The sequence below is a fragment of the Desmodus rotundus genome, chromosome 1, assembly GCF_022682495.2.
Source record: "Desmodus rotundus isolate HL8 chromosome 1, HLdesRot8A.1, whole genome shotgun sequence".
NCBI lineage: Eukaryota > Metazoa > Chordata > Mammalia > Chiroptera > Phyllostomidae > Desmodus > Desmodus rotundus.
In genome coordinates, this window is record NC_071387.1 from 10,821,752 (window position 1) to 10,846,381 (window position 24,630).

The 24,630-nt window shown below is 54.3% G+C and overlaps 1 protein-coding gene across 8 annotated transcripts in view; it reads right to left on the minus strand.

The window, feature by feature from the left end:
* DAB2IP (DAB2 interacting protein) overlaps positions 1-24,630 on the minus strand; it is a 182,892-nt gene that overhangs the window by 81,453 nt on the left and 76,809 nt on the right. For all 8 annotated transcript variants that reach the window (XM_053921061.1, XM_053921050.2, XM_053921059.2 and 5 more), the window contains exon 2: positions 15,608-15,711. In XM_053921061.1, the coding sequence (XP_053777036.1) occupies positions 15,608-15,711 (104 nt within the window). The remainder of the gene's footprint in view (positions 1-15,607; positions 15,712-24,630) is intronic.

Genomic DNA, 24,630 nt, shown 5'->3' on the forward strand with positions numbered 1-24,630 from the left:
TCTGGACGTAGAGTGCTGGCACGGCTGCTCAGGTGGAGGGCTCCGAGTCTATTCACTAGAGCAGGGACTGATGTCCCCAGCTCAGCCAGCAGCCTGCACAGTCTGTAAGGACGGAGCCTGCTCCCTCCCGAGATGGGCCACTCTGCCTCCACTAACACAGTGTGTTGCATTTGCTTTTCAGACAGCTGTGTCACTGCGCTTAGGTCAACTAAGGCCCCAGGGGCTTTTGCACAGGCTGCTGCCTGATGCCACCACCCCCAGCCCACTCCCAGTGGTTGGGTGCTGACAGCCGTGTAGCCTCTGCCCCATCTGTGACAGCCCCCCTGGCTTCCATCCATGTCACTGACAAAGTGCAGGGCAGTCCCGAGTGGACGACAGAAGCGTGTGGGGTCTCTGGCTGGAAGGACCCCAGTTCTCAGCAGCTCCTCCACCCCTGTTCCAGCCACCACGCCACCATCCTGGCGTCGGGCCCACAGCCCTGTTCCTTCTCCAGGATGTTCTGAGACTTTCTCAAGGGCCTTTCAGAATTCCAGACACACGATTTCTTCACTCATCCGTTTCAATCAATTCCAAGCGATGATGATGATGATGATGATAAATGTGCCCCTGCTCCGCCAAGTCGCTCTGCCCCCGCCACTCTGCACACATCCCAAGGAGGGCCCCATGCCTCTTACTGAGACTCCCCAGGAAGCTGTGTGCCTCAGAATGTAGAACATTTCAGGTTTTCAAGTGGGTAAACGGAGGCTCAGAGAAGGTAAGCTACTTGCCAAGAGGTAGAGGTGATAGGTGGTAGAGCTGGGAGTATAACCAGGAGAGTTCTAGCCCATGGTGTGGGCTGTGTGGGGACCCCCCACACACATGCACTCGTATACACAACACACACTTGCACATGTGCACACATACATAAGTCACAGGCCAGAAGGAGAACTGACAGCTCAGCCCATGCTCCCCACACTCAGCCCCAGGCACTGGCCTCGGATGGGGTGGAAAAAAGGAAAGGCGCACACACTCTGAGTTCCCGAGCCTCACAAGTGAGGACCTGGAGGCTCAGGGAGGGGTAGCCTTGCCCGGTACCATCCTCTTGTGTGCCTCACTCCCCAACCAGAAAGCAGCACCTAGGTGTTTGCATTCCAGCACCACCACTTGGGTACCTGGGAGCTGCATGTCACCCCTGGTCTCTGTGCCACTCTCTCCCCTGAATGTAAAGCACCGGGCACCAAGCCTGACTCATAGCAGGTGCTCTATGAAAGGCAAGTTCCTTCCCCCAACTCCACCGCCTATTTGGTCCTCCAGTCTCAATCCTGCCTTCTTCACCTGCTCTCCTTTCAATAAACAGAACCTGGGTCACTGCAAACAGGTGGGAGGGCCTGCCCTGCCCATGGAGCCCTTGGCAGCCCACCCTGGGCCCGCCCCTGAGGCAGGGCTCAGGATGGAGGCAGCACCTCACCTTGGGGGCCTGCCCTCTGCCCAGGCCCAGCTCCCTCTCTCATGGCCAATTCTAAGGCTGGCACCAAAACAGAGACCCTTCAAGGTAGAAGTCTACTTTAACAGGCTTGTCTCTTGGTGTCTTTCTGGGGCTTTGGGCAAATGCCAACAGCACACCTAAATAAGCAGGAAAGGAAGGGGAAGATCCCATCCAGATGTCACCCCGAAATTGGAGATCTGCTGGGCACACAGGCTGGCAGGCAAACTGGACACCTTGGCAGGCTGGTCTGTGACACCCCACCCTACTCGGGCACAGGCCCCGGGAAGGAGCTGGGGACAGTGAGCAGTCCTGCTACCAGAATCACAAGGCAAGAGTCCCGAGGGCTCATGGCGGCCGTCAGGACAACACCCATATGGTTCCGACAAGGTACCAGAAGCCCAGAGGGCAGGGGACCTGCCCAGAGTCACCATGGCAGGGTCCCCTCTGCTCGTCCAGCACCCCCGCTTCAAGAACCTCCCAGGCTCCCCATGTTTCCTCTTCTCAGGCCTCAGTCTTCCCATCTGTATCGTGAGGGCTGGATTGGCTGACCACAAAGCTCCTTCCCAGCGCTGATAACTGATGATCCCATAAAGCCAGAGCAGCCGCCTTCCACAGCTGGGCTCTCCCACCCCACGCGGACAGTACCAGCAAATTCTCCAGCTTCGCTGAGTCCTTCAGATGCACAATTCCTCCCCCCTCTTTCCCCGCTCCTGGGGCTCTGCCCTCAGCAAGCTGTCAGGCCTCCTGGCCTCTTCTCTGAGAGGTAGGCACCATCAAAGAAAGTCCCAGATGGGGAATGAGTCACTAATGGTGGAATGTCAGGCACTGTGACAGGTGAAACAGGGACCATATGTTAAGTCAGGATTAAGCTGGTGCCTTCCTACTGGCCACCTACTCACAGGCCATTCTAAGGCCATAGGGCCCTCCCTAACCCCCTGCCAGGGCTCCTTGGAATGTAAGACCTCCTCACGCCTCGCTGCCCAGAGAAGGTAGGCAGACTGCCTGGGTCACACAGAGAACCAGCTCATGGGCCCTGAGAGCCAGGAGGGGGCTGGGCCCTGAGACTCAAGGCCCATTCCTGAATTAAAATATTACCCAGATAGCCACACCTAAACCTGTTCGCCTGGAGAAAGAAGCAGGGCCAGAAACACACACAAGCTCAAGGACGTGCATGCATACAAAGGCACATGGGGGAACACGCCCACCAAGAAATGTATGTGTAGACACACGAGTCTCCCCGCCTCTGCCACCGCACAAACACGTGCACACTGACCAACACACACATTCACAATCGTAAAACACACAAACAGGCACACACGTACACTGAAACAAACTCACAAATACACACATGTACTCAGCTGTCATCAGGCACTCCCAGAATTACACTGACTGATCAGGCCAAACACACAGGCCCCCATGCGCTCAAGGTCACAACCACAGCAAGAAGGGAGAGGCTCCAGGTGAGCTCAGAGAGCTGGGAGCCCAGATTCTGGATCCCAGAGGACAAAACAGCTCCATGCTGGGGGCCCCAGAACGCTCTGCTTTGCATGCAGGGCCTCACTTGTGCCCCTCTCTGAGGATGACCCGTTCGCTTCTCTCACACCCTGAAAGCCTGTCTTCACGGCTCCCTGACACGGGGTGTCTCGGAGTCTCGAGGCCTGGCAGGTTGTTCAGCAGGACTCCCCCTCTCCAGAGCCAGGGACCCCTGCTCCAAATCTTTCTCCTTTGCTATCATCACACCTGAAATGCCACAATTTGACACACCTCTTTGGGTGCTAGGGTTACCTCAATCTCTAGGAATCCAGGGTAAAATGCAAAGGCCTTTCCTGCCCCCCACACCCCGCCCCCAGCAAGAAGCATAGTAGCCGAGGGTTCCACCTGTTGTGGCCTTGGGCCTCAGGTCAGTGACCTTGCCATGTGAGCCTGTTTCCTCTTCTGCAGAATGGGGACAACACAGTCACCACAGGTTGTTGTCACGAGTTATGAGGTCATGCCTGTAGAGAATTTAGCCCATTTCCCGGCGCACGGTAAATGCCAGCCTTCCATCATCATCACTGTCATCGTCCTCATTTCTTTATTGCTTGGACTTTGACCACCAGGAAGCAGCCAGAAGGAAACAAAGGACACTGGACGGTGCTGGTCCACGGCTCACCCAGCGCACCTTCCTGGGGCCTCACCACGTGCTGGGCCCTGGGGAGGCTGGCTTTCTGCCCTCGAGGGTCCCCCAGCCAGAAAGGCAGTCCTGGACCTTCACAGACACCTGCAGGATCCTCCTCACTGCCTTAGCTGCCTTCAGCCCAGCACCCTTCCCCCGTTCGTTCTTCAAGGGCATCGAGACAGATCCTTAAAGAAGCAGATCAGATCAACCACTGACCTGCCCCACCTCCTTGCACAGCCCCCCAGGGGTCCGGGGATGAAGGCCTAGCCCTTGGTGAGACCCCCAAGGGCCCTTATGGCCCACCCCTGATGCTCTAGTTCCCCTGGCTTCGACAGGACTTTTGAAATTGCCAGCTGCTCCTGTCACAAGGCCTTGGCACAGGCTGCTCCCACTGCTCGGAATGGAGGTCCCGGCCCTGCACACCCTTCAGTCTCTCCTCACAGCTTCTCCTCTGAGGCCTCCCTGGTGCCCTCGGATCAGGCCAAGTCTCTTTATAGACTTATCACAGTTGTAATTATGCATCGATTTGTTTAATGTCTCCCTCCCCCACAGGACTGCAGGGGCTGTGGCAGTCGGGGTCCCCAGTGCTGAACACTTGGCAGGTACTCCATAAATACTTCCTGAATGAATTAACAAATACTTATGATGTAAAAGAGAAGGAAAAAGGCAGAGAATGTGATCTGGGAGGCTTTTTAAGGGATTCCACCAGGGGTCGGTCGGTCAGCTTGCCAAGACCATGTAGGGCAGGGCAGCCACGCACAGGCATTCCAGGCAGCATCGCTACGAGGGCAACAGTGAGGAAAGCAGTGGTCACGGGTCCCTCCGACCTCCAAGTGACACACCTGAGCCCGGGCTGGTAACACGGGCATCACCCCTGCCCCAGTGCAGAGGGCGTCCAGGTAACGGGGCCCCTGCGGAACCCTGAGAGTCTGAAAGAGGTGGGAGGGGTGCCCAGCAGGGAAAAGAGTGGGTGTGTGAAGGTGGGAGAGGAAATAAAGACATGCGACAGGTCCCCCTGGTACCAGCCAGTGCCAGGACTGGGTAGCATCAGTGGACAGAAATCAGACACATGTGAGGTCTCTGGCAGGGACATGATAACCCAGAACAATCAGGGAGTGACTCACTGCCCCATAAATCTCCCACAGGCCTTAGCATAATGAGCCCATCCCGGAGGTCCGGCTGGCCAGACACTTCATCAGCTCTCTGAGCCTTCGGCCAGCTCTGACCTCTCGGCGGGGAGGGCGGCACGGGGGCTCCGGGGAGAGCGACTCCGTCAGCCCCTGCAGCAGGATCTCTACTTCACCCTCTGTCTCCCTCCAGTCCTGTCACTAAGGTCCCCGTGCCAGGCCAGTCTTCCTGGGGTGACTCACTGATTTCAGCACTCGTTCCCCATCAAAGCCCGTGCTCTGCGCACTCTGTGTGAGTGAACGCTCTCCGCAGAGGCCATCCCACAGAGTGACAAAAAAAAACATGCTCGGAGCCGAGAACTCTGGGTTCAGCTCCGCTAGTGAATAATCACGGAGACTATTCCAACGTGCTAAGAGTAAGCACGCTGTGCTCATGAAGCCCTCTCTAAGCTCCAGGCACCATATGAAAGCTTCATGTGACTTACCTTATTTAAGTCCCACAACCCAATGTGCAGATCAGAAAATGCAAGCTCAGAGAGGTCAAGCAACTTTCACAGCGCCACACAGCCAGGCGGTGGCAAAGTTGGTTTGTACCAGAGCCCAAGTCCTTCCATTATCCATCACTGTACTATGAGGCTCTGAGCAAGCATGTTAGCCTCTCTGACTCTGTTTCCCCATCTGTACAGTGAAGGAATCGGTTTAGCTGATTTCTAAACCTTTTCCTCCCCGGTGACCCATTTGCAGGTGACAATAAGTGGGAAGGACCTTCTGAGGACAATAGCTCACCCGGAGGAAGGTACTGAAGGTGGGACCTCAGCTGTGTGCTGGGCCAGAAGGAGCTTCTGTTGTGTAGATGGCCCCACCCTACCCTCGCAGGCACCCCACCGGCCCAGGGGTAGCCCAGAGCCGAGAGGCAGGGAAGAGGTGTAGTGCCCCAAGAGCCATCAGGAAGCACCAGGAGCCCAGGGTGCTCCTGTCCCGAGGACCTGTAAACACTAGTGGGAGGGAGAGGTGAGAGGCGGGCAGCAGCCCCATAAATCCACCTGAGTGAGCAGTGCTTTTAAAGCCCTTTTCACTACAGGAAACAAACCACACTGTTTTGGGAGAGGGTTTTATAGGCTATTTCTGCTCCTGGGTGATTTACCACCTGCAGGCCAGGCTTACCTGGGAGCCCTGCTCTGAGGGAACACAGGAGCCCATGGGTGGAGTAAAGGTCAATCTCAAGGCAAGGGCTGGGGTCCTTGCGGGACCTTGCCTCTGGGTGGTCGTCTAGGCGACTTGTTCTGACCTCTCCTCCCAAGACACAAGCAGTGGGGCTCTCAGAAGCGAGGAGATGATGCTTGCCCCTCCTCTCCTCACCCGGCACTCGATTATTTAATTCACTGACTCCCTCTCATGTGCTTTCATTCCACAAGCCCCTCCCTCCAGGTGCCCTGCCCCAATGCCCGCATTCAGGCCTGGAGGTTAGGACAGGCCTGGGGGCAGGGGGCCTCAAATACAGCTGGGGAACTGGATTCTGCCCCTGGGAGCCATCTGAGGTACCGGAGCAGAGCAGTAAAAATTACGGTTCATCGCAGACATTCTCTAAGCAATTCCACAGGAAAAGTTACTCAGCCCAACGTGGGACCTTGTGTTGGAAACAGATGTCATCACTGCCACCTCCAAAGAGGGCCTCCTGGCCTGGGAAGCCACTGCTACTGGAAGACTCGGAGATCCTTGTGTCTGCAGTCTAACCCAAATGCCACTTGCGGTGACAGAGGCAGTCACTTTATTTTCATGCCATGGGGGAGGGGAGCGAAGGCATCTGAGCTAGCCCCCTACACCCAATCTCTTGGGCCCCCTGGGAGAGGGGAGGGCCTGCAGGAGCCACAGGGTGGGGCAGGAAGAGGGGAGCAGTTCCTTATTCCCCCAGGGTGTCCACCCTGCACAAACACCTTCTGACCAGTGGGGGCCAGGCCAGCAGGAGGCAGGGGCAGGACAAGATGAGGCAGGGAGATGAGAGGTACAGGTCCCAACACCAGCTCTGTCCCTGATCAGCTGTGTCACCTCAGACAAGGCACCTCCCTCTCTGGACCTCAGTGTTCTCATCTATAAAACGGGAAGAATAGCAACTCTGGCTGGCAGAGACTGGGCTGCATGCTGTGGGCCAGGCTCTGGGAGACCTTCAGACCCACACTTGCAAGCTGAGTGATCTTCAGCAAGCTCTTCCCTTCCTGTCTGCCATGATGTTGTCACCTTGAAAAAGTGGGATATGTGTTATTTGCCCATTGGGTTGTGAATGCTGAGATGATGCCTGGAGAGTGTGCAGCGCAGGGCCTGACCCAGCGGACTGTGCAAAATGGGCCTCACCCCACCCCCCACCCCCCACTGTACAGACAGTAAGGAGCTGCTAGTAGAGCTGGCCCCACCCCGGCAAGCCAGGCTGCAAGGCCAAGCTCTGACCACCACCCAGACTCTCCCAGAACACCTGCCTTCCTTCAAAGCAGAGAGGCTGGAACAAGGCACCTGCAACCCTTCAAAGGACCACCACGATAATGGGCCAGGCCCGGTGACCACAGTGCAGCGACACTGCTTGGCTGCCTGCACCCTGGCCCACCTCAGCCTGTGCCCCTCCTCCTGCTGGAAGGCTGCCTGGGCTCCAGGCCTTGCTCCCCTCCAAGGTCCCGGATGCGGGGGCCCTTTCAGAGGTCCCCTTTCAGAGGTCCCTCAGCTTCTGGTCACCCAGGCTCAGTCAGTTCAGCCGCCAGTGAGAGGTACTTCCTGAGGTGAGCTGTTCCCTGCACGTAGTGGTGGGGCCTGGGTTTCTTTAGCTCAGCTGGCCCCCTGTGGTCCCAGGGTAGGGGGCACAGGATAGAGGGGAGCCCACAAACCCCTGGGACTTCAACTCTCTCCTCTGGGAGTAGCCACCCAGGCATCGACTTGCTGCACTCTGCTGCCCCCAATTGGTGGGAAAAGGCCCTACGCAGACACCAGCTCCTACCACATGGGAGCTTGGTCTCCAGCATCTTGGGCACTCCCTGCAATACCTCTCCACCTCCCGGGGACAAGAGCTGAGCCCTAGAAGCTCTGTCCAGAGGCAGTGTTGTTTAAGGGCAGGAGATGAGGGATGCAGAAGGGAGGACTGAGGCTTTGGGGAAGGTGTGGTGTAGAGGTGAGCCCCACCTACCAGAAAGAGGAACAGGGCGTGAACTCTGGCTGAATGCTTCCCTTGTACCAGGCGCTGAGCCCTCGCAGCTGCCCACTGAGCCAGGGGCTCCTATGCCCATTTACAAATGGGGAAAGAGGCTCAGAGTGGGCAACTTGTCCAAGCGAGCCCATGGAGAGAAGCCATGGGACCAAGAGTCAGACCCTGCCTTGTTCTGGGTGTACGGCCAGGAGAAGCCAGCACTGCACCCCAGGAGGGGGCGGGGGTGAAGACAGGGAGAAAGGCCCCCAAACAGCATCCCCCCTGCCAGTCCCAGAGCCTGACATTCCACCTGAATGTCAGAAACTGGCCATCAGTAAGGCCCCTTGAACATGTAACGCAGGAACTCAGCCATTGACACCTCAGTGGGGCCCCGTTTATCAGGCTTCTGCTGCCCACCAGGCTCTAGGGAAGGACTAAGGAAACAGAGTTTACAAGAATGGCCTAGAGATGCCCCTGAAGACCCAGAGCAGAAAGAAAGACGGGAGTTCCAGTCTGTCCTTGTTTCCTTCCCTCTCCATTCTCCCTCACAAGCTGCCCCAGCCAAGCTGGCACCTCCCAGGATGAGGCAGCAGATGCCAGGGCTCCTTAAAGTGGGTTCTTCCCTCTACCCTCGCAAAGCGCACTCTGAGCTCAGGTGCTGCGCACACGGATGAGCTCCCAACAACCGGCTTGAGAAAAGCAGTTTGTGTTCTCCCCAAGCCCTCATCGCCCGCCCGGGTCCTGGTCTCGGCCCACTAAAGGGCTCCAGACTGTCCCGGCCTGGCCAAGTATGCTGCTCGGAAAGTCCACCGCACCCCAGGTCTGTTCTGGGTGGCTCTGGCCCACCTCGCCTCCCTCTCCAGGGAACCCATACTCCTGTTAATACGGCCGCAGACCCCTTTGGCTCTGTCCCCGCACTCCTGTCACTCCCTCACATTTCAGCCCCCAAACTGCTCCCAGTCCCTGCTATCGCTTGCTTGTGCAGGGGTTGTCCTGGCTGTCTAGGATGTCCTGTCCCCTCACCTGCCTGGACATCACTTCCTCAAGCCCCAGCTGACCCCTCCGTGTTTTTGCAGGTAGCAACTACATTTTAATCCTCTTCACGTCAGGGTCCGGCACAGGTCCCAACACAGAGTTGATGCTGATCAAAAAATGTATTAAAAGAAGAAAAAAGGAGGCAGAGACCAGAGGGAGAAAAATTAACTCACACCTACAGCAGGACTCGCAGACCAGAGCTTGGCCCCCAGCTCTGCCTCTCACCAGCTGTATGACCCTGGGACAGCCCCGTCCCCTCCCTGAGCCTTGTTTGCCTGATCTGTAAAATGGAGCCAATGAAACCACCTTCCTGTTTCTTATGGTGCAGGCAGCCTCCCAACCCCACCGAACACCACCCACCGCCCGCCCACAGTTTCCAGACTGGACTCTGGCCTGGCCTCAGGTTCAGGAGGCTCCAAACGGGCCCTGGCCCGCACGCACCCTGCCTTGAAGACCATCAGCACCCACCCTGGCTACCCTGGACAGCTCCTGAGCCCGGGGTGTCTGTGTGTGATGCTCCCACTGCAAGAAAGGGGGCCTCTCTCCCTTGAAGGTGGACACAGGCCAAAATTATAGTAATTTTTCTTGGGGGCTTGAACAGTTTAATAACAATTGGGGCCCCGAAAAGGCAGATGTGGAGGGGGGCGGAAGGTGCGGGGCCTGCTGTCGCTCACTGCACTCAATTGAACAAGGGACATTGGCCGTCACGGGCAAACTCCTGCTGCCATGAGGAGGAGATTGGGGCACCCATTCACAGGACCCCAATCCAGGGTCCAGCACTGCTGCCCGATCAGCCGGCCACGGCTGACATTCCTCCACTGGCTTGTGGGCCGCAGACGTAGACGTGCCCCATGTAAACGTGCACTTGAGATGGGCCGCAGCGGCCTGGAGTGGTGGAGGGAGCCCCAGCGGGTGTTCTGGGCAAATCTTCTCGCTCTGAGTCTCAGTTTTCCCATATGTGCAGTGACAGAGCTGGCTCATCTAATCTGTGAGCCTGACCAGCTTTTCTGTCCCCCACTCCAATGCCTGACGGAGTCACCTTAGCTGAGAAGGGCATTAATGGGGACAGAGAGGCAGACTGGTAAGGGGCAGAGAATGCCGCTCTCCCACCCCTCAAGTCACTCCTCCTCCAGGCAGCCCCCAGCCCTGACTGCGAGTCCAGCTGCAGTTGGTGCTGGGACTCAGGGGCCGGGAGGTGGCAGTGTGCTGATGCTTCGGAGGGAGCTAGCAGGGACCTCCAAGGGTGGTCAGACCCACAAGTGTCCCTTCCCGTAAGCCCCCTCCCCTAGAAAACACAAGAAAGGCGGGGAGAAGGGCTCAGCTACAGAGAAGAGAGGGCAGGAAGGAGCAAGGCCTTAGGTGCACTGGACAGGGAATGGAAAGATCTAGGCTCGATTCCAGGCCCAGCCCCAATGGGTTGTGTGGCCTCTGGAAAGGACCCTCCCGTCTCTGAGTCTCAGTCCCTCCTCTGCACAGGGTAGGGCTGGGCCAGATCATTCCCAACAGCCTTTCCACAAGCGTGTTGAAGGAGGTCACCTACAAGTCTGCAGTTTGTGTTCATGTCCCTGTTTCTGTGTGTGAGAGAAAGACAGACAGCTGAAACATGAGGAGTGGGCAGGGGGTGAGCAGCTGGGGACACCCAAAGTCCACATCCCAGAGACCCTCAGGGGGCTCCACTCTTGCCCATCATCCTCTGTGGCTCCTTTGTCCTACAGGGGAAAGTCCAAAGGCTTCACCCACTCACTCTTCTGTCCAGGCTCCTCTCCTTCACACCTCCAACTCATCCAACACTCTAATCCCTCGGGGCCACTGGCTACTTCCTCTTCCATTAGATCCCCCTCTAAGTGGAATACTCCTCCCTCTTTGTTCCTGACCAACTCCTGCACATCCCTCAAAGCCCAGCCCCAAAGATCCCTCCTCTAGGAATTCTTTGCTACCCTAACTGCGCCTTATTCTGGGTTCTCACAGCACCCCAGGCACACTTCCATCACAGCTTCAGAACCACCTAGGGTGTGACAATTGAGCACCCATAAACACTGGGAGGCTGAAAGGAAACAGACTCCCTTCTAGAAGCATCTGCAGTCCACCTGGTACTGAGTTTATCTGCAGCTTCCGCCAGCCCCCTGAGCCTTCCCCTCCCTGACACTTCTTCTCCAGCTCGCAAAAAATAGCCGAGACCTAATTTCAGCTAAACCTTCAAACACAACTCTCCACTTTCAACTTTCCAAGGAGGAATCAATTGGCTGTCAAGTTTCCCAGAGCCTCTGACTCTCCTCCCATACCCCGGCCCCACCAGCTCTCCTCAAGGTCAATGGGAAGGATGGTGGGGGGAGGACTCAGCTTGCACCTGGGGAGGGTGGGTCTGGGGTAGGCAGCGGGCTGAGGGACTCACGGGGGGACCTTAACAGTCACCATCTCCTTACCCCCATATCAAACCATGAATTCATCTAACATGGGGTGGCAGGTAAGAGCACGCTGCTTTTGCGGAGGGTCCCTGGACCCCAAGAAGGGAGGTAGACTCGAGCAGAGCCCCCGGACCCGGCCTGACAGCCTGTGTAGATCTGGGACCCCCAGCTTGCCACCTGCCTTCCTTCCCTCCATCTGGCTCTCGCTCCCTTCCAGGACTCCCTACTTAGTGCAGCGAACATGGACCTCAGTTCAAACCTTGGCCCCACCAACTCTTTGGAGCCTGACAGCCTGAGGCCAGAGAGGGCAGGAGGTCCCTTTGGTCACTGACTCCCAGCTCACTTCTCCATCCTGCCCTCCTCCAGGGTCCTCTATAGCCCTCAGGGCACAAGCACCATGTGGCCCTGGGGAAACCAGTCCCGCACCCCCTAACTCCACCTGTAGGTGGAAGGAGTTGCACCAGGTGGGCAAAAGGTCCCATATCTTGCCCAGTGAGAGGAGGCTCAGCCTCAAGTCTGCTGACTTTACAGCTCATTCTCTTAGCTCCTGCATCCAAACATTTCAGCGCCACCTCTACGCCCACACCACGTGCTGCCTCACAGAGTCCACTCTCCTCATTTCACAGAAGGGTAAACTGAGGCTCCCCCAGGATCCCATGGTCTCCATGAGGCGGAGGTGGAACCAGTACCGAGCTCCTGATGTCCTATGGGGTGGCTGCAGTCTTAGGCTGACCCACCAAAGGGGTAAGGGCCCCCTGTAAGGGTGCAAACAGCCCGAGCTCAGAAGTGCCCCCAGCTGGGTGGTGACCTTGGACAACCCAGCCCCTCAGTTTTCATGGAAGAGGGGAACAGAATGAGTCCTATAGACTCCCAAACGCTGATTCTCCGTTAAACTATAGAGTCGCAAAGGGGCATGAGCTTCTGTGACAGGGGGTGACACCCTGTCACCCAGTTTGAAATGCAGCGAAGACAGCAGTTCCTCAGGTTTGCCTGTGTTGTCTCTCCTGCCTCCCCCAGGCGACACCCTGTTCCCCAGGTTCCCTCGGGGGCTGTACAGTGCAGTAGTCAGCTGAGCACTGAGGATGTGGTTCGTGGGAGCGCATGGGAGCTAGAATGAGCTCAGGCTGAAGACAGAGGGTGAGCTTCTGGTCCTGCGAACGGTCTGTGTACAAGTCTGTTCCCAAGGCCCAGACCAGGGGTACCTCTGACCTTTCCCCCAAAACACCCTGCCCTCTGCTCCCTGCCCCAACCCTCCCCAGATCTTTACTGTTCTGGAGCCAAAAAGGGAAATACAATCAGATTGTAATGATGAGCCCTGGCTGGTGTGGCTCATTGGATTGAGTGCCAGCCGGCAAACCAAAAGGTCACTGGTTCGATTCCCGGTCAGGGCACATGCCTGGTTTGTGGGCCAGCTCCCCAGGTGGGAGCGCGCAAGAGGCAACCGATGGATGTCTCTCTCACACATCAACGTTTCTCTCCCTCTTTCTCCCTCCCTTCCCCTCTCACTAAAAATAAATAAATTTTTTTAAAGAGTATAATGATTTCATCTATTCAGCACCTATCAAGGGTCAGACTTGCACTGATGTGAAAATCTAGCACGGTCCTTCGAGGGAGGCATTCCACACTTCACTGACAAGGACAGGAGCCTCAGAGAGGCTCAGTGACTGATGAGGTCACACAGGTCACTGAAGAGCTGGGATTTGAACCCAGACCCCCACTCTGATCTTTCCAGTCCCCCTCCCCCAGCTCCCAGCACCAGCTCAGGATAGAAACTCCACTCACACCCAGTCCCTTCACCGCCACACACAGGAAAGGACCACGGTGCTCAGAGGAGACAAAGCACGATGCCCAACAGTCCTGGCACCCGTGCACGGTCCTGTCACCGAGAAGCCGTGTGCAACTGGGCAGATGATGTCACCCCTCAGCCTCAGTTCCCTCATCTGTGAAGCAGTGATACGAACAGCACCTCCCCACTGGGGGCTGTGAGAAGTGGGTAAATGAGGAGCGAGCATAGTCTCCACCGTGTGGACCCTAATTGGACAGGCGGGACCAGGAGTCCCGGGGACCTGGTGGTTTGGAAGGCTGGCACTGGTTCTGGTCCACAGGTGGTTTCCAGGCCAGGAAACAGAGCGAAGGCGCCGCTACAGGAAGAACGCCAAGCCTAGCTGGCAATTAAAGAGCTGCAAATTATAGCAACTTCAGGGTGTGATGAGATACCTATTAGAGCAGCAAAAGAAAGGGAAATGGGTAAAAAGCGATGCTTATAGGGTGCTGGAAGGGTGTGGGGACAGCAGGTCCTCTTCATAGCCAGAGGAAGTGCATGCTCGCGCTCTGGGGTCAGAGAGACCTGGGTCCAAATCTTGGCTCCACCATGATTAGCAGTTGGTGTTTGGGTGACTTCACCTCTCTGAGCCTCTGATTTCTCATCTGTAAAATGGGACAATCCAAGTATCAGCTGCAGGGTTGTCTGGCGGATTCTAAGAGATCACATACGTAAGACTCCGAGCACAGAGCAGTAGCTGTGTTGTTGCCAATCATTGTTCCCTAAGGCCCCCTCAAGGCTCAGCTCCAGCTGCTGTGGCTCCAGGGGACCAGGGGGCCAGGACATGGCTCCTACAGAAGTTGACTTGAGTCAGATTCACCCAGAGACCAGCCACACCCAGGGAAGGGACCTGAGTCCTCTCCTACCACAGGCTTCCCTTGTCTCCTTCCCTTCCCTCCCAGAGACCGAGGCTCAAAACCAGTTCTTGGGGGAGCTTATGACAATGCAGATATCCAGGCCCTGCCCCACTGCACTGAAGTCTTAGGGGGCCCAAGAATCTATTTTGAAAGCATGCCATGACATACAGGCAGGAAGGAGCATCAGCGGCCCTTCGGAAAGCTCCATTCCCTCAGCCTGGCACTCAAAGGCTCGGCCCAGCTTTCCAGCCTCACCTCCCACTCTGTGCTCCAGACCCCCCAGCTCTGATCCCACCAAGCATTTCACCGTTCCAAAGACAGGTCCATTTATGATGTGCCTCCCTGCCTTTGCAACTGGTATTCCCCCTACCCAGTCCTCCCTCTCACTGTCCCTGCCGACCCGATTTCTGATGACCCTTCAAGACCCAGCTTAAAAGTCAGCTCCCGGGGGAGACCCTTCTCAGCCCACCAGGAACAGCTAGCTAGTCACTCGCCTGAACCCCCACATCACAGTGCACGGTGACAGCCAGGGCTGGCCCTCTCTGCTCCCTCCACCCAAAGCCTTGTTCCCCTGCTCCCCAGAGGGCTGGATCCTCATCCCGCAGGCCTCAGTCCCAACCACACCACTTCAAGGGAGTCTCCCTGGTTTTCCGCTGCATAGCCTGGGGGCCCAACATGAAAGCATGAACTCATGAGGTCAGGGGCTTCATCTACCCAGTGCTGTCTTGGCCAGCTCCTCCCAGTCACCAAGGATAGCACCATGCCTGGCATACAGCAGATACACCATGCCAATTGCTGAATGAACAAACGGATGAATAAATGATCAAAAATCCGTCTCCTCTACAGACTGTGAGCTCCGAGGAGAAGAAAATGGGCCTACCCCTGTGCCTCCAGTGGCTGGCAGAGTGCTGGAAGGGGGACCAGGGTAATACGCTCAGTGGGGGAGCAAAGGGACACAAGACCGTGTGTGCATGTGTGCGTGCGTGCGCAGCAAGGAGGGCGGGGGCACAGAGGGGCATGGAGCGCCAGACACTGAGGGCCGCTGGGTTCTGTTTCTGTAAGGTGGTTTAGGTTTGTGTTGGTGGGACCACTAAAATCAACAGCTAAAATATATATGCTATGTTTCATTGATTCTAAGATGTCATCAACTTTAAGATACAGCATTATTTTATGTGCCACCGAGAAAAAAAAGCAGCAATTAAATTATGACACATCATGGAATGTAACGAGAAATACTAAAATGTGGAAACAAAAATTGTGCCTCTCAAGAGCCAGGGGGCCGGGTGTGTGTGTGCACATATCAGGGTGTGTTTACCTGACATAACGCTCAGCCTCCTGCTTCCCTGGCAGGGGTCTGGGCCCCTGGGCCTGCCCCCTCCCTCACAGGATGGGCCCCCACGTGGCCCCCAGGGGCGGGGCTGAGCCACAGAGAGGGGAGCAGCTGAGCGATTGGATACCTAGAACGAGGGAGGCCGGATGCTCTCCCAGTCCGTGAGGCTCCAGGAAGGGGGACCACAGGCTCACAGAGCAGCGCCCCAGGCCAGACGGTGACGGAGACGCAGAGATAGTTACCGTGACCCGGAACGGTGCAGCGGCTGAGGGCTCCATGCTGGGGCTCTTCTCCGAGAGGCTGCCGGGCAGGCTGCGCCGGGAGCCTGGCCTTTCTTGGGGCGACTCTGTCAACAGAGGGAAGGAGAGGGTAAGCATGGACAACTGAGGCCATCCAGTCAGGCCCTGCTGGCACCCCATCCTGGCCAGAAAAGTAGGTCCCACAAAATATTACAGTCACCGTAGAAAACAGTTTGGCAGGTGTCCCCCAAAAATTAAAGACACAGTTATCACATGACCCAGCAATTCTGCTCCCAGGTATTTACCCCAAGAATTGAAAACAGGGACACAGACAACTGCTTGTAGCAAATGTTCGGGGCAGTGTAATTTACAACAGCCAAAAGGTAGTGGCGATCCAATGCCCACCGCCAGACGAGTGGACACCCAGACCGTGTACGCACACGACGCAATGTTACTCCTTCGGAAAAGGGGTGAAAGTTCTGATCCATGCCGCCATGTATGAACCTTGAAAACACGCTGAGCAACATGACCCAGACACAAAAGCACAGGTATTGTGTGAGTCCACTTAGATGAAACACCTCGGATAGGCAGATTCACAGAGATGGGAAGTAGATGAGTGGTTACCAGGGGCTGCCGAGGCGGGGGCGGGGCGCGGTGGAGGGGGTGGGGGAGGGGATAAGGAGTTACTGCTGAATGGATACAGTGTTTCTGCTTGGAATGATGGAAAAGATTCAGAAATGGACACTGGTGATGGCTGTATAACACTGTAGATACACTTAATGACACAGAATTGTACGCTTAAAATGATTAAAACGGCAAATTTTATGTGATATATAGTTACCATAATTTTTTTAAAAGGTGTCCCAACACCCGCACTTCAAGCCATCCATCTTGAGCCGCAACGAGCTCCCTGTTACTGGAAGCATACAAGAAGTCCCTTTAAACACGAGGATCTGTGATCTCTGGCTTCCAATTCAGGCCTTCATTTTTATAGGCTTTGAACTTGAGGGAAGTCCAAGGGCCTGGCAGGTTATGGAATCAAGGGCAGTGCCTGCTGCTCAGCTCCAGCGGGTTATTCCGGCCTAGCCATCCGGGGCCAGAGCTGCTATAGCCCCCAACAGTTCAAGAGAAGCTGGAAGTCTGGGTTTTTAAAAATATGAAATATTCTGATTTTTAATTGGAGACAGCTCATTCAAAACTCTTAGCCACGGCCTGAGCACGCCTGTTGAAAACCTCCCAAGTCAGTCGGCCTGGCCGTTTCCTCACTGTGCTTGGCCCTGGCTGTCTCTTCTCCACGGCTCCAGGGGACCCCACAGACAGCTCCCTTCCTGCTCCTCCCGGCCTGAATCACCCTGCAGGCCTTGGTGGGGACGCTTGGGGGAGGGTGGGGGGGGAGAGAGAGAGAGAGAGAGAGACTCCTCAGCTTGACTGCAGAAGTTCTAACATGTCCCCAGCGCTCTGCATGAAGCCTGCCGCCTGGCAGGTGCTTGGGAAAGACCTGTTGACTCAAAAGGAGGAAGAAGAACAAGGCGGAGCTTTCCCTGGTACATGTGAACACACAAGGGTGCAGAGTCAGAGGGGCAGCCCAGCAATCACACTCACATGTTCACAGCCATGCAGAAACTCCAAGGCGTACCAACTCACACCCACTCACAGGTACACGTGCCTGCGTGGACGGTACACGCATACAGGACAGAGGACGAGGAGCAGGCTTTCCAAGAAGGCAGGGAATGGGCTATTTCCAGTCCATTTCCTCCATGTGGCCGATTGAACAGGGGGTCTCAGAACTGTGAAAGGACAGAACTGAGCCCCTCACCCTACCAGGACAGGCTCCGGTGCTGAGCTCTAGCAATGGGACTAGGGGCGGTGGGCAGCTGGCAGGGACAGATTCAGGCCCAGCTGACCATCAGGCAGGCCTGGGGCAGGAGCTCCTCCAGATCTGGATGCAGACTAGCCATTCCTGGGCCACTTATTCCAGAAAACTTCCTCCCCATGACCACTCCTCTGCCTAGTGATGGCTTCTTTTGTGCTGCTCCCTATTTAGACCCGCTCCCTATTTAGACCCTTCCTTATCCTCCCCCGTGATCCCTGCTAGTCTCACCTTAGGGGACACCCACTTTTTCTGGGGTTTCCCTAGGAAACCTCTTCCCACGCTCCCAAGTCTGCCCTCACCTATCCCAGCACCCCACCTCGCTTCCATATGGTCGCCTCCATAACCACTGTGTCCTACCCACGTGTGAGACACTGTACTCAGCCTCCAGAAGCCTCTCAGGAGCTACATGAGCACACGCACGCACGCACACACACACACACACACACATCTAGTCACACTGCCCCTTCCTGGGCGGGCAGGCAGGCCAGTCTAGTTCTAGGCAAGAGAAGCAAGCAGTCACCGGGTGGAACACGAGGAGCCCAGCACCACGGCTGCTCCTCTGAGACCAAGTCCAAGCAACCTGCTCAGAGCGCCTGCTGCCCCTAGCTTCCTGGGTTCTCAGGGGTGGCTTGGTCCAACCACCCATCTTACAGGTGAGGAAGCTGAGACCAGAGGAAAGGAACTTGTCCATGAGCCCATAACCCAATAGGTCTATAGCAAAATCATCTTGGGGGCTCCCAAAACGGCTTTAAACTTCAATTCAGAAGCACTGGCCTCATCCCATCTATGTCAAAAGGTCGAAAGGCAGTGAGGAGGCTGCAGGGCAGGACGGGGTAGCCAGGGCAGGCCCTGCACTCCACAGGAAACGGAAGGGGAGACTTGGTCCCTTCCAGGTGGCTTCCACTTGGCCCCTGCTCCCATCTCCATCCTGCCTCCTTCTGCTCCTGGGGGCTGCTGACCTGTGTAGACCACACCCACTGAGCTTCTGAGCCCTCCAGTTTCCACGGGGTCTGGCCAGTGGGAAACCCTGGTGGGAGATCAGGGGAGGAAGGAGAGTCACCTGGGCTGGCTGTCTCCCTCCACTGAGGGTTCCAGCCACCACCAATGATGCTATCTTCTGGGCTCTCCCCTCCTTAAGGCCTCAGGGGACCAGCCCCGACTGTCACTAGCTCTGGGGTCCTGCACTCCACGTCACAGTTCCCCACACCCGCCCACACCTCCAGTCATCCATGAGTAAGTGCTGCCTGCTTCCTGCTGGACCCCTGCTGATCCACCAGGCGGCAAACCAACCGGTCCCCACTGGCGCAGCTGACGGAAACTACTTTTCGTCTGGACGGGAAACCAGGCCCCGAGAGAGGCTGTGACGTGGTCACACTGAACATCAGGGGCAGAGTCTGGACCCAGCCAGGCTGCCTCCTGCTCGGGCACCCCACACAGCTTCCCCAAGCCTGCCACCAGCTCCAACTACAAAGTTCGTCGTCATAATAACCTCATGGGTCCCTGGGTTCTGGACCAGCACTTCCCTACATTTTATTAATTATCTCTCCCCCTAAGGAGTCTTTTCAGATACATTTTTCCTAGTTTCCTTCTATAAAATTTTTTAATCCTTACCCAAGGACATGTTTATTGATTTTAGAGAGAGAGGAAGAGAGGGGGAGAGAGAGAGAAACATCAGTCGGTTGCCACGGGTACATGCCCCGGCCAGGGATGGAACCCATAACCTAGGGTATGTCCCCTGACCGGGAATCAAACCCACAACCTTCTGGTTTATGGGACAACGCTCCAACCAACTGAACTACCCGGCCAAGGCACATCCCCCCTAAAATTTTAATACCACATATACAGTAGGCATCTTTTATACACTGTACATACACTGGGCTTTTATACAGAACAAGAGTGAGATTTTTGTCGTCCCCGCCACCAAGAACCAATTTGTTGCTGGGGAACCAATTTGTTCCCCACTGAGGACGGACGTTCTGGACCCGCTCAAATGTAGTCCCCACGTGACAACCTGTGGTGAGCTCCATTTTCCAGATGAGGAAATTGAGGTTCTGAGAGGCAAGCGACTTCCTCTAAAGTTCCCCCAGGTAGGAAGTTAAGAGTACATGCTGAAATCCCCTTAAACTATCCCCCTCAAGCCCACATTTAGGGCCTCAGAGAAGGCTAAGGGTCCCCGGAGCAAGGGGTGGGGAGAGGAGCCCAAGGCTGGATTAGGAGACAGGATTCAACCCTGACTCCACCGTGTGACTCCAGGCCAGCCCCTTCCCGTCTCTGAGCTCATAATTTATGGGCCATGCAGTGAGTCAGGAAGTCCGAGCAGTAACCATCCCTCTTCCCCACCACCAAAACAAAACCAAAATTCTCTTTATTTCACACAGGCAAAGAGGAGGAAAAGTTGGCCCCTGTGTCCTAACTCTGCCTCTGGGGATTTGGCCGGAGTCCTCGAAAACACACAGCTGCCTTTGGCCTTTGCTTCAGTGGCCTGTCTCTTCTACCTGGGGGAAGCAGCCACTGAGAGGCTTGGGCCTCAAGCCCCCAGAGGTCTAGGCAACACAGATGGCAGAGCATGAAGGTGGCACCCCCAGGGACTGGTCCCAAGAAGGGAGAACCAGCCGACCTCCTAGGGTTGCCCCAAGACAATGGAGCACTGGCTGAGGAGTCTCCCCTCAGCTCAGACTATATGACCTCCACATGACCTCCCAGGCTTCAGTCTGCAAAATCAGGCCACAGAACCTGCCAATCCTGGATCCCCTTTCCACAAGAGGTCAAAAGAGCCTCCATCATACCAGAAGGCCAAGCTGCCTTCCTGTTCTTGGAAACCACACGGCCAGAGAAATGCATTTTAACCTTCAAGTGTTTGAAAAAAAAGAATAAAATAAAATTGGTTTCATTCAAATGCTGCTGGCTTGGTTGCCATGGATACCACCTAATCATGAAGGATGACTGTTACTTGTTCCCATGGAAACGTGGAGACCTGAGGAACATCCTGTAATTTCAGAGAAGACACCAAATTTTAGTTGTCAGGTTGCAATGCCCAGATCTTAATGCTTAAAAACAGGTAGATGCAGCCACCTCTACTGCTGGCGCCAGGAGAAGAGAAGTCAGCACGAGGGTAGAAGGAAGAGGCGAGCGTGTGCCTGGACTTCAAGAGTGATCAGGAAAGAGCAAATTAAAACTAGTGGGTACCACTTCATACCTTCCACACTGGCAAAAATGAAAAGGAATTCTGACCCCAAATGTTGACAGGAATGTAGGAAACTCTTTCATCAGTGCTGGTGAAGTGAAAAGGGTTTGGAGAACAATTAGACAATAACTGGTTGAAACCGACACACCCATTGACTCTGGGACCGGAAATTTCCCTCCCACAGGTCCAGTCTGGAAAAATGCTTCACCCTTGCATGTGGAGACCTGCACAAAGATGTCTACTGCAGTACTGTCCATAGTAGCAATATGTTGGAAGTAACCTAAATGTCCACCAATAGGGGAATGGATGGCTGTACCTTGGGGCAATCACTCAGTGAAATATTACACAGCAAGGAAGAGGGAACAACGCCAGGGAACACGGTTCAAAACTGCCACAGAGCATAACAGCAAGATAAACACCCAGTTCCTGTAAGATCAACACGAATAAAACTCAAAAATACATTTTAGTCCAGGTCAGACTGTTGACCTCCAGGACAATAAGATGACAAGTCTGTGCTGTGTAAGCTGCTAAGTTTTAGTTGTGGCAGCAAAATAGGAAACTAATACACATACTATGGAATACTCAGCAATGAAGAAGAAATGCTATCTATTGCTATCTACAATAATTTGGGTGGCTCTCAAGGGCACTGTGCTAAGGGGCAATGCCAGGATCAAAAGGTCACACCATGTATGATCCCATTTGTATGGCATTCCCAATGTGGCCGTTTTAGAGATGAACGATAAATTAGTGACGGCCAGATTAGGGATGGGGGCAGCAGGCAGGCGGGCATAACTCTAAAGGGGCAACACAACAGAGATCTTTGTGGTGACCAAGTCTTGTATCTTGATTGCGAGGGCGGTTACACGAATCTACACGTGACAAAATGACACACAAGTACATGCACACGTGCCACCAATGCGCAGAAAAGGTGAGGAAGGAGGGACAAAAGCAGCCCCTGGCATCAGGAGCTGGCCTCGTATTCCCGCTCTGCCTTGTGATTCTCCTGCTGGACACGAACAACCTCACAGGCTACTGACCTCAGACAAGGTCGCCACGATTTACCGAGACGGAACAAGGCCACTTCACAATTTTGTCTAAGCAACTGACAAAAGTCAGGTAGGTCCCTGTGCCACCCACAAAATCCCAAACACCACCCCCCCCCCCACCACTCAGCTACAATGAGTGATTGCTGCTGCTTCACCCATGACAGCTTCATCCTCATACTTGCCTCCTCGCCCTAGAGCGAAGACTTGAGATAACCATCATACAACTGCCCCCGCTTTCTAACAGCAGCCAGCCTAGTGTGAGCCCTGCTCCCTTAGACGTCCCCAAAGTCGCACAACCAAAGCCCAAATCCTATAGTAGGTTCTTTCCGCCACACTCCAACTGAGATGCCCCTTGGTTGCCCGTGGTGCGCGTTCTCCTTCGCTGTGATGAGTAATACATCCGACTTGCTCAACTACGGGTGTGTTTCTGGGGGGTCTTTGCCTGCAGGGCATTGACACTGGAGGGCGCTGTCCTGCAATTACAGGGAAACAGGGTACAGGGAGACCTCTCTGTTTCTGTAACTGCCTAGGCATCAGTGATAACTTCAAAATAAAAGGTTATTCAACAGACTGTCAAACTACAGGAAATCCTACCGGTGTGCAAACGATTGAGATTTCCACCCCAAGAAGCTAACTGCATAACTGTACTGGGAGCCAGAGTTGCCTGAGTGGAGAGTGCCAGCCGTCTGCAGGCGAGGGGCGCAGGAATGTAAAACCGCTGTGAAGGCTCACCCTGCACTCTTTAGGCTGGAAGATGTTCGCCGGGTATGTGGTTAAACTAACATGCTGTTTCACTTTCTGTTTGTCGGTGTGTCCACCTACCTAGACAAATCTGAATAGTACTCACAAGTCTGTTATCAGGTTCTCTTTGGAGAATGAGACAGGCTATGGGGTGGGAACAGATGATGGTGCCATTTCCTGAATGAAGACTAATTCAGACTTCCCATAACTAATAGTAAAATTAAAGTATAAATAGGTGGTAGGATGATTCAGCGTAAATTGTGCCCTCTGAATATGTCTGAGGAGGAAAAAGGAAAGGAAGAGAACAAGCAAAATCAGAAAACAAAACAAAGGACACCCAAATCATCAGCAGCCCAAACGACCAGCTAGGGAAAGTGGGCCAGGAAAGGCCACAAAGCAGACTTAGACACAAACCCGAGTGTAAAGGAACACAATAGCTCCCAAGCCAAGAGTGCCAGCAGACTAGCGTCCCCAGCCTCCAACCTCGAGGTGGCCAGGTGAACTTGGGTAAGAGCCAGAGGTAAAACCACCATGGCAACAGGTCATGAGTCTTTAGGTTGTTAGGACCTTCCAGACACAGCGGTCCGGCGGATGCCTCTGTGTGTATCAGTGTGTGTGTGAATGAAGCACGTCCCTGCTGTTATTTACTTATAGCCAAATAAAGACTGCGTCTGCCAAAATATTGCATTGATAAGTCGGCAGGTCTCCTGCTTCCCATGGCACACTTTTCCCAGTTCAGCCTCTGGCCATCCATCTTTGGGAGAGCGAGGAGAGGTGTTCCTCAGAGGCTGCTAACCCGTACCCACCTGACGTAGGCAGAGTAATAGCCCCCAAAGAGCCACATCCTGACCCCTAGGACCTGTACGTTACCTTATATGGCCAATGTGACTGTATTAAGAATCTTGAGGAGAGATCGCCCTAGACTACCTAGGTGGGTCCAGTGTAATCCGGAGGGCCCTCCTGGAGGGAGATAGGACGGTCAGAGGAGGAGACACAGTAATGGAGGCGGAGGTGGGAATGATGTGGGGGCACGAGCAGCTTCTAACAGCGGGAAAAGGCAAGGAAACCGGTTCTCCCCAGAACCTGCAGGAAGAACTAGTCCTGCCAACACCCCGATTCTAGCCCCAGGGAACTGATTCCAGACTTCTCACCCCCACAACTGTAAGATAATAAATCCATGTTGCTTTAAGACGCTAAATTTGACAGTGGCAATAGGAAACCGATACACCCACTGAGCACCACTTAGAATAACTGGCCAATTAGGACTGTGCACTCCCAAGATCTCTCACCTCTCCTTTTCCAAATCTACAGCTGCCTTAGAACAGGAGATGAGCTTCCTCTTAGAACTGTAACATTCATCGCCAGATATAATGTAAACTTCTTTCTTTCCCACAACTCATTCATTATCAAATGACATATGTGATAACCACATATACTTGAAAACCACAAAAGTCTACGGTACCTTTGTTGGTTATGCCATAATACAGCTTAGAGATGTTTTCAGGTCTGTACATAGGGAACATTCCATCTTCTAATACTCACTCAGCTCCCCACGTATCTATCCTTAGAATAGATGCCGATTACGTCAACAACACTTCTTTAGGGTATGTAAGTTCTAAGGATAGCACTCCAGAAGGAACCATGATCACCAAAACCTAATATCCATACATATTATCAAATTCATCCTATTTTTCATTCATTCAGGAAATACAAGCCATTTCTTTTTGCCCCAAAACTCTACCTCAGTACTTAATGTTCTGCACTTTTGTTCCAAAACTGTATTATTAAATTAGAACAACGTAACTATATAACAGGCTTATTTTTTGCAACAATTTAGAATGGACATAAGTTTTAAGTACAAATACTATACATTGGTTTTTACATACAACTTTAAACTCTCTGTACCTCTCTGTATTTGACAACTTGGAATTCAAATTTTAAATTATCTCCAAGTTCCTAGGTTAATGATTTAGCACTAAACCAAACTGAATTTCAGTTCCTTGTGCAGTTTTTAGCCTAAGGAACAGCCAACCCATAGATGATAAAGTCCAGCAGAAGTAACGCCTGCGTGAGTGTGGTTAGCAGAGTAATGATATGGGTGTGATCATTTATAATTTTAATTTGGACATTTCCCCTACAATGTCATAGGGTGAGCTTGAATGTGACATTATTAGGTTACAGA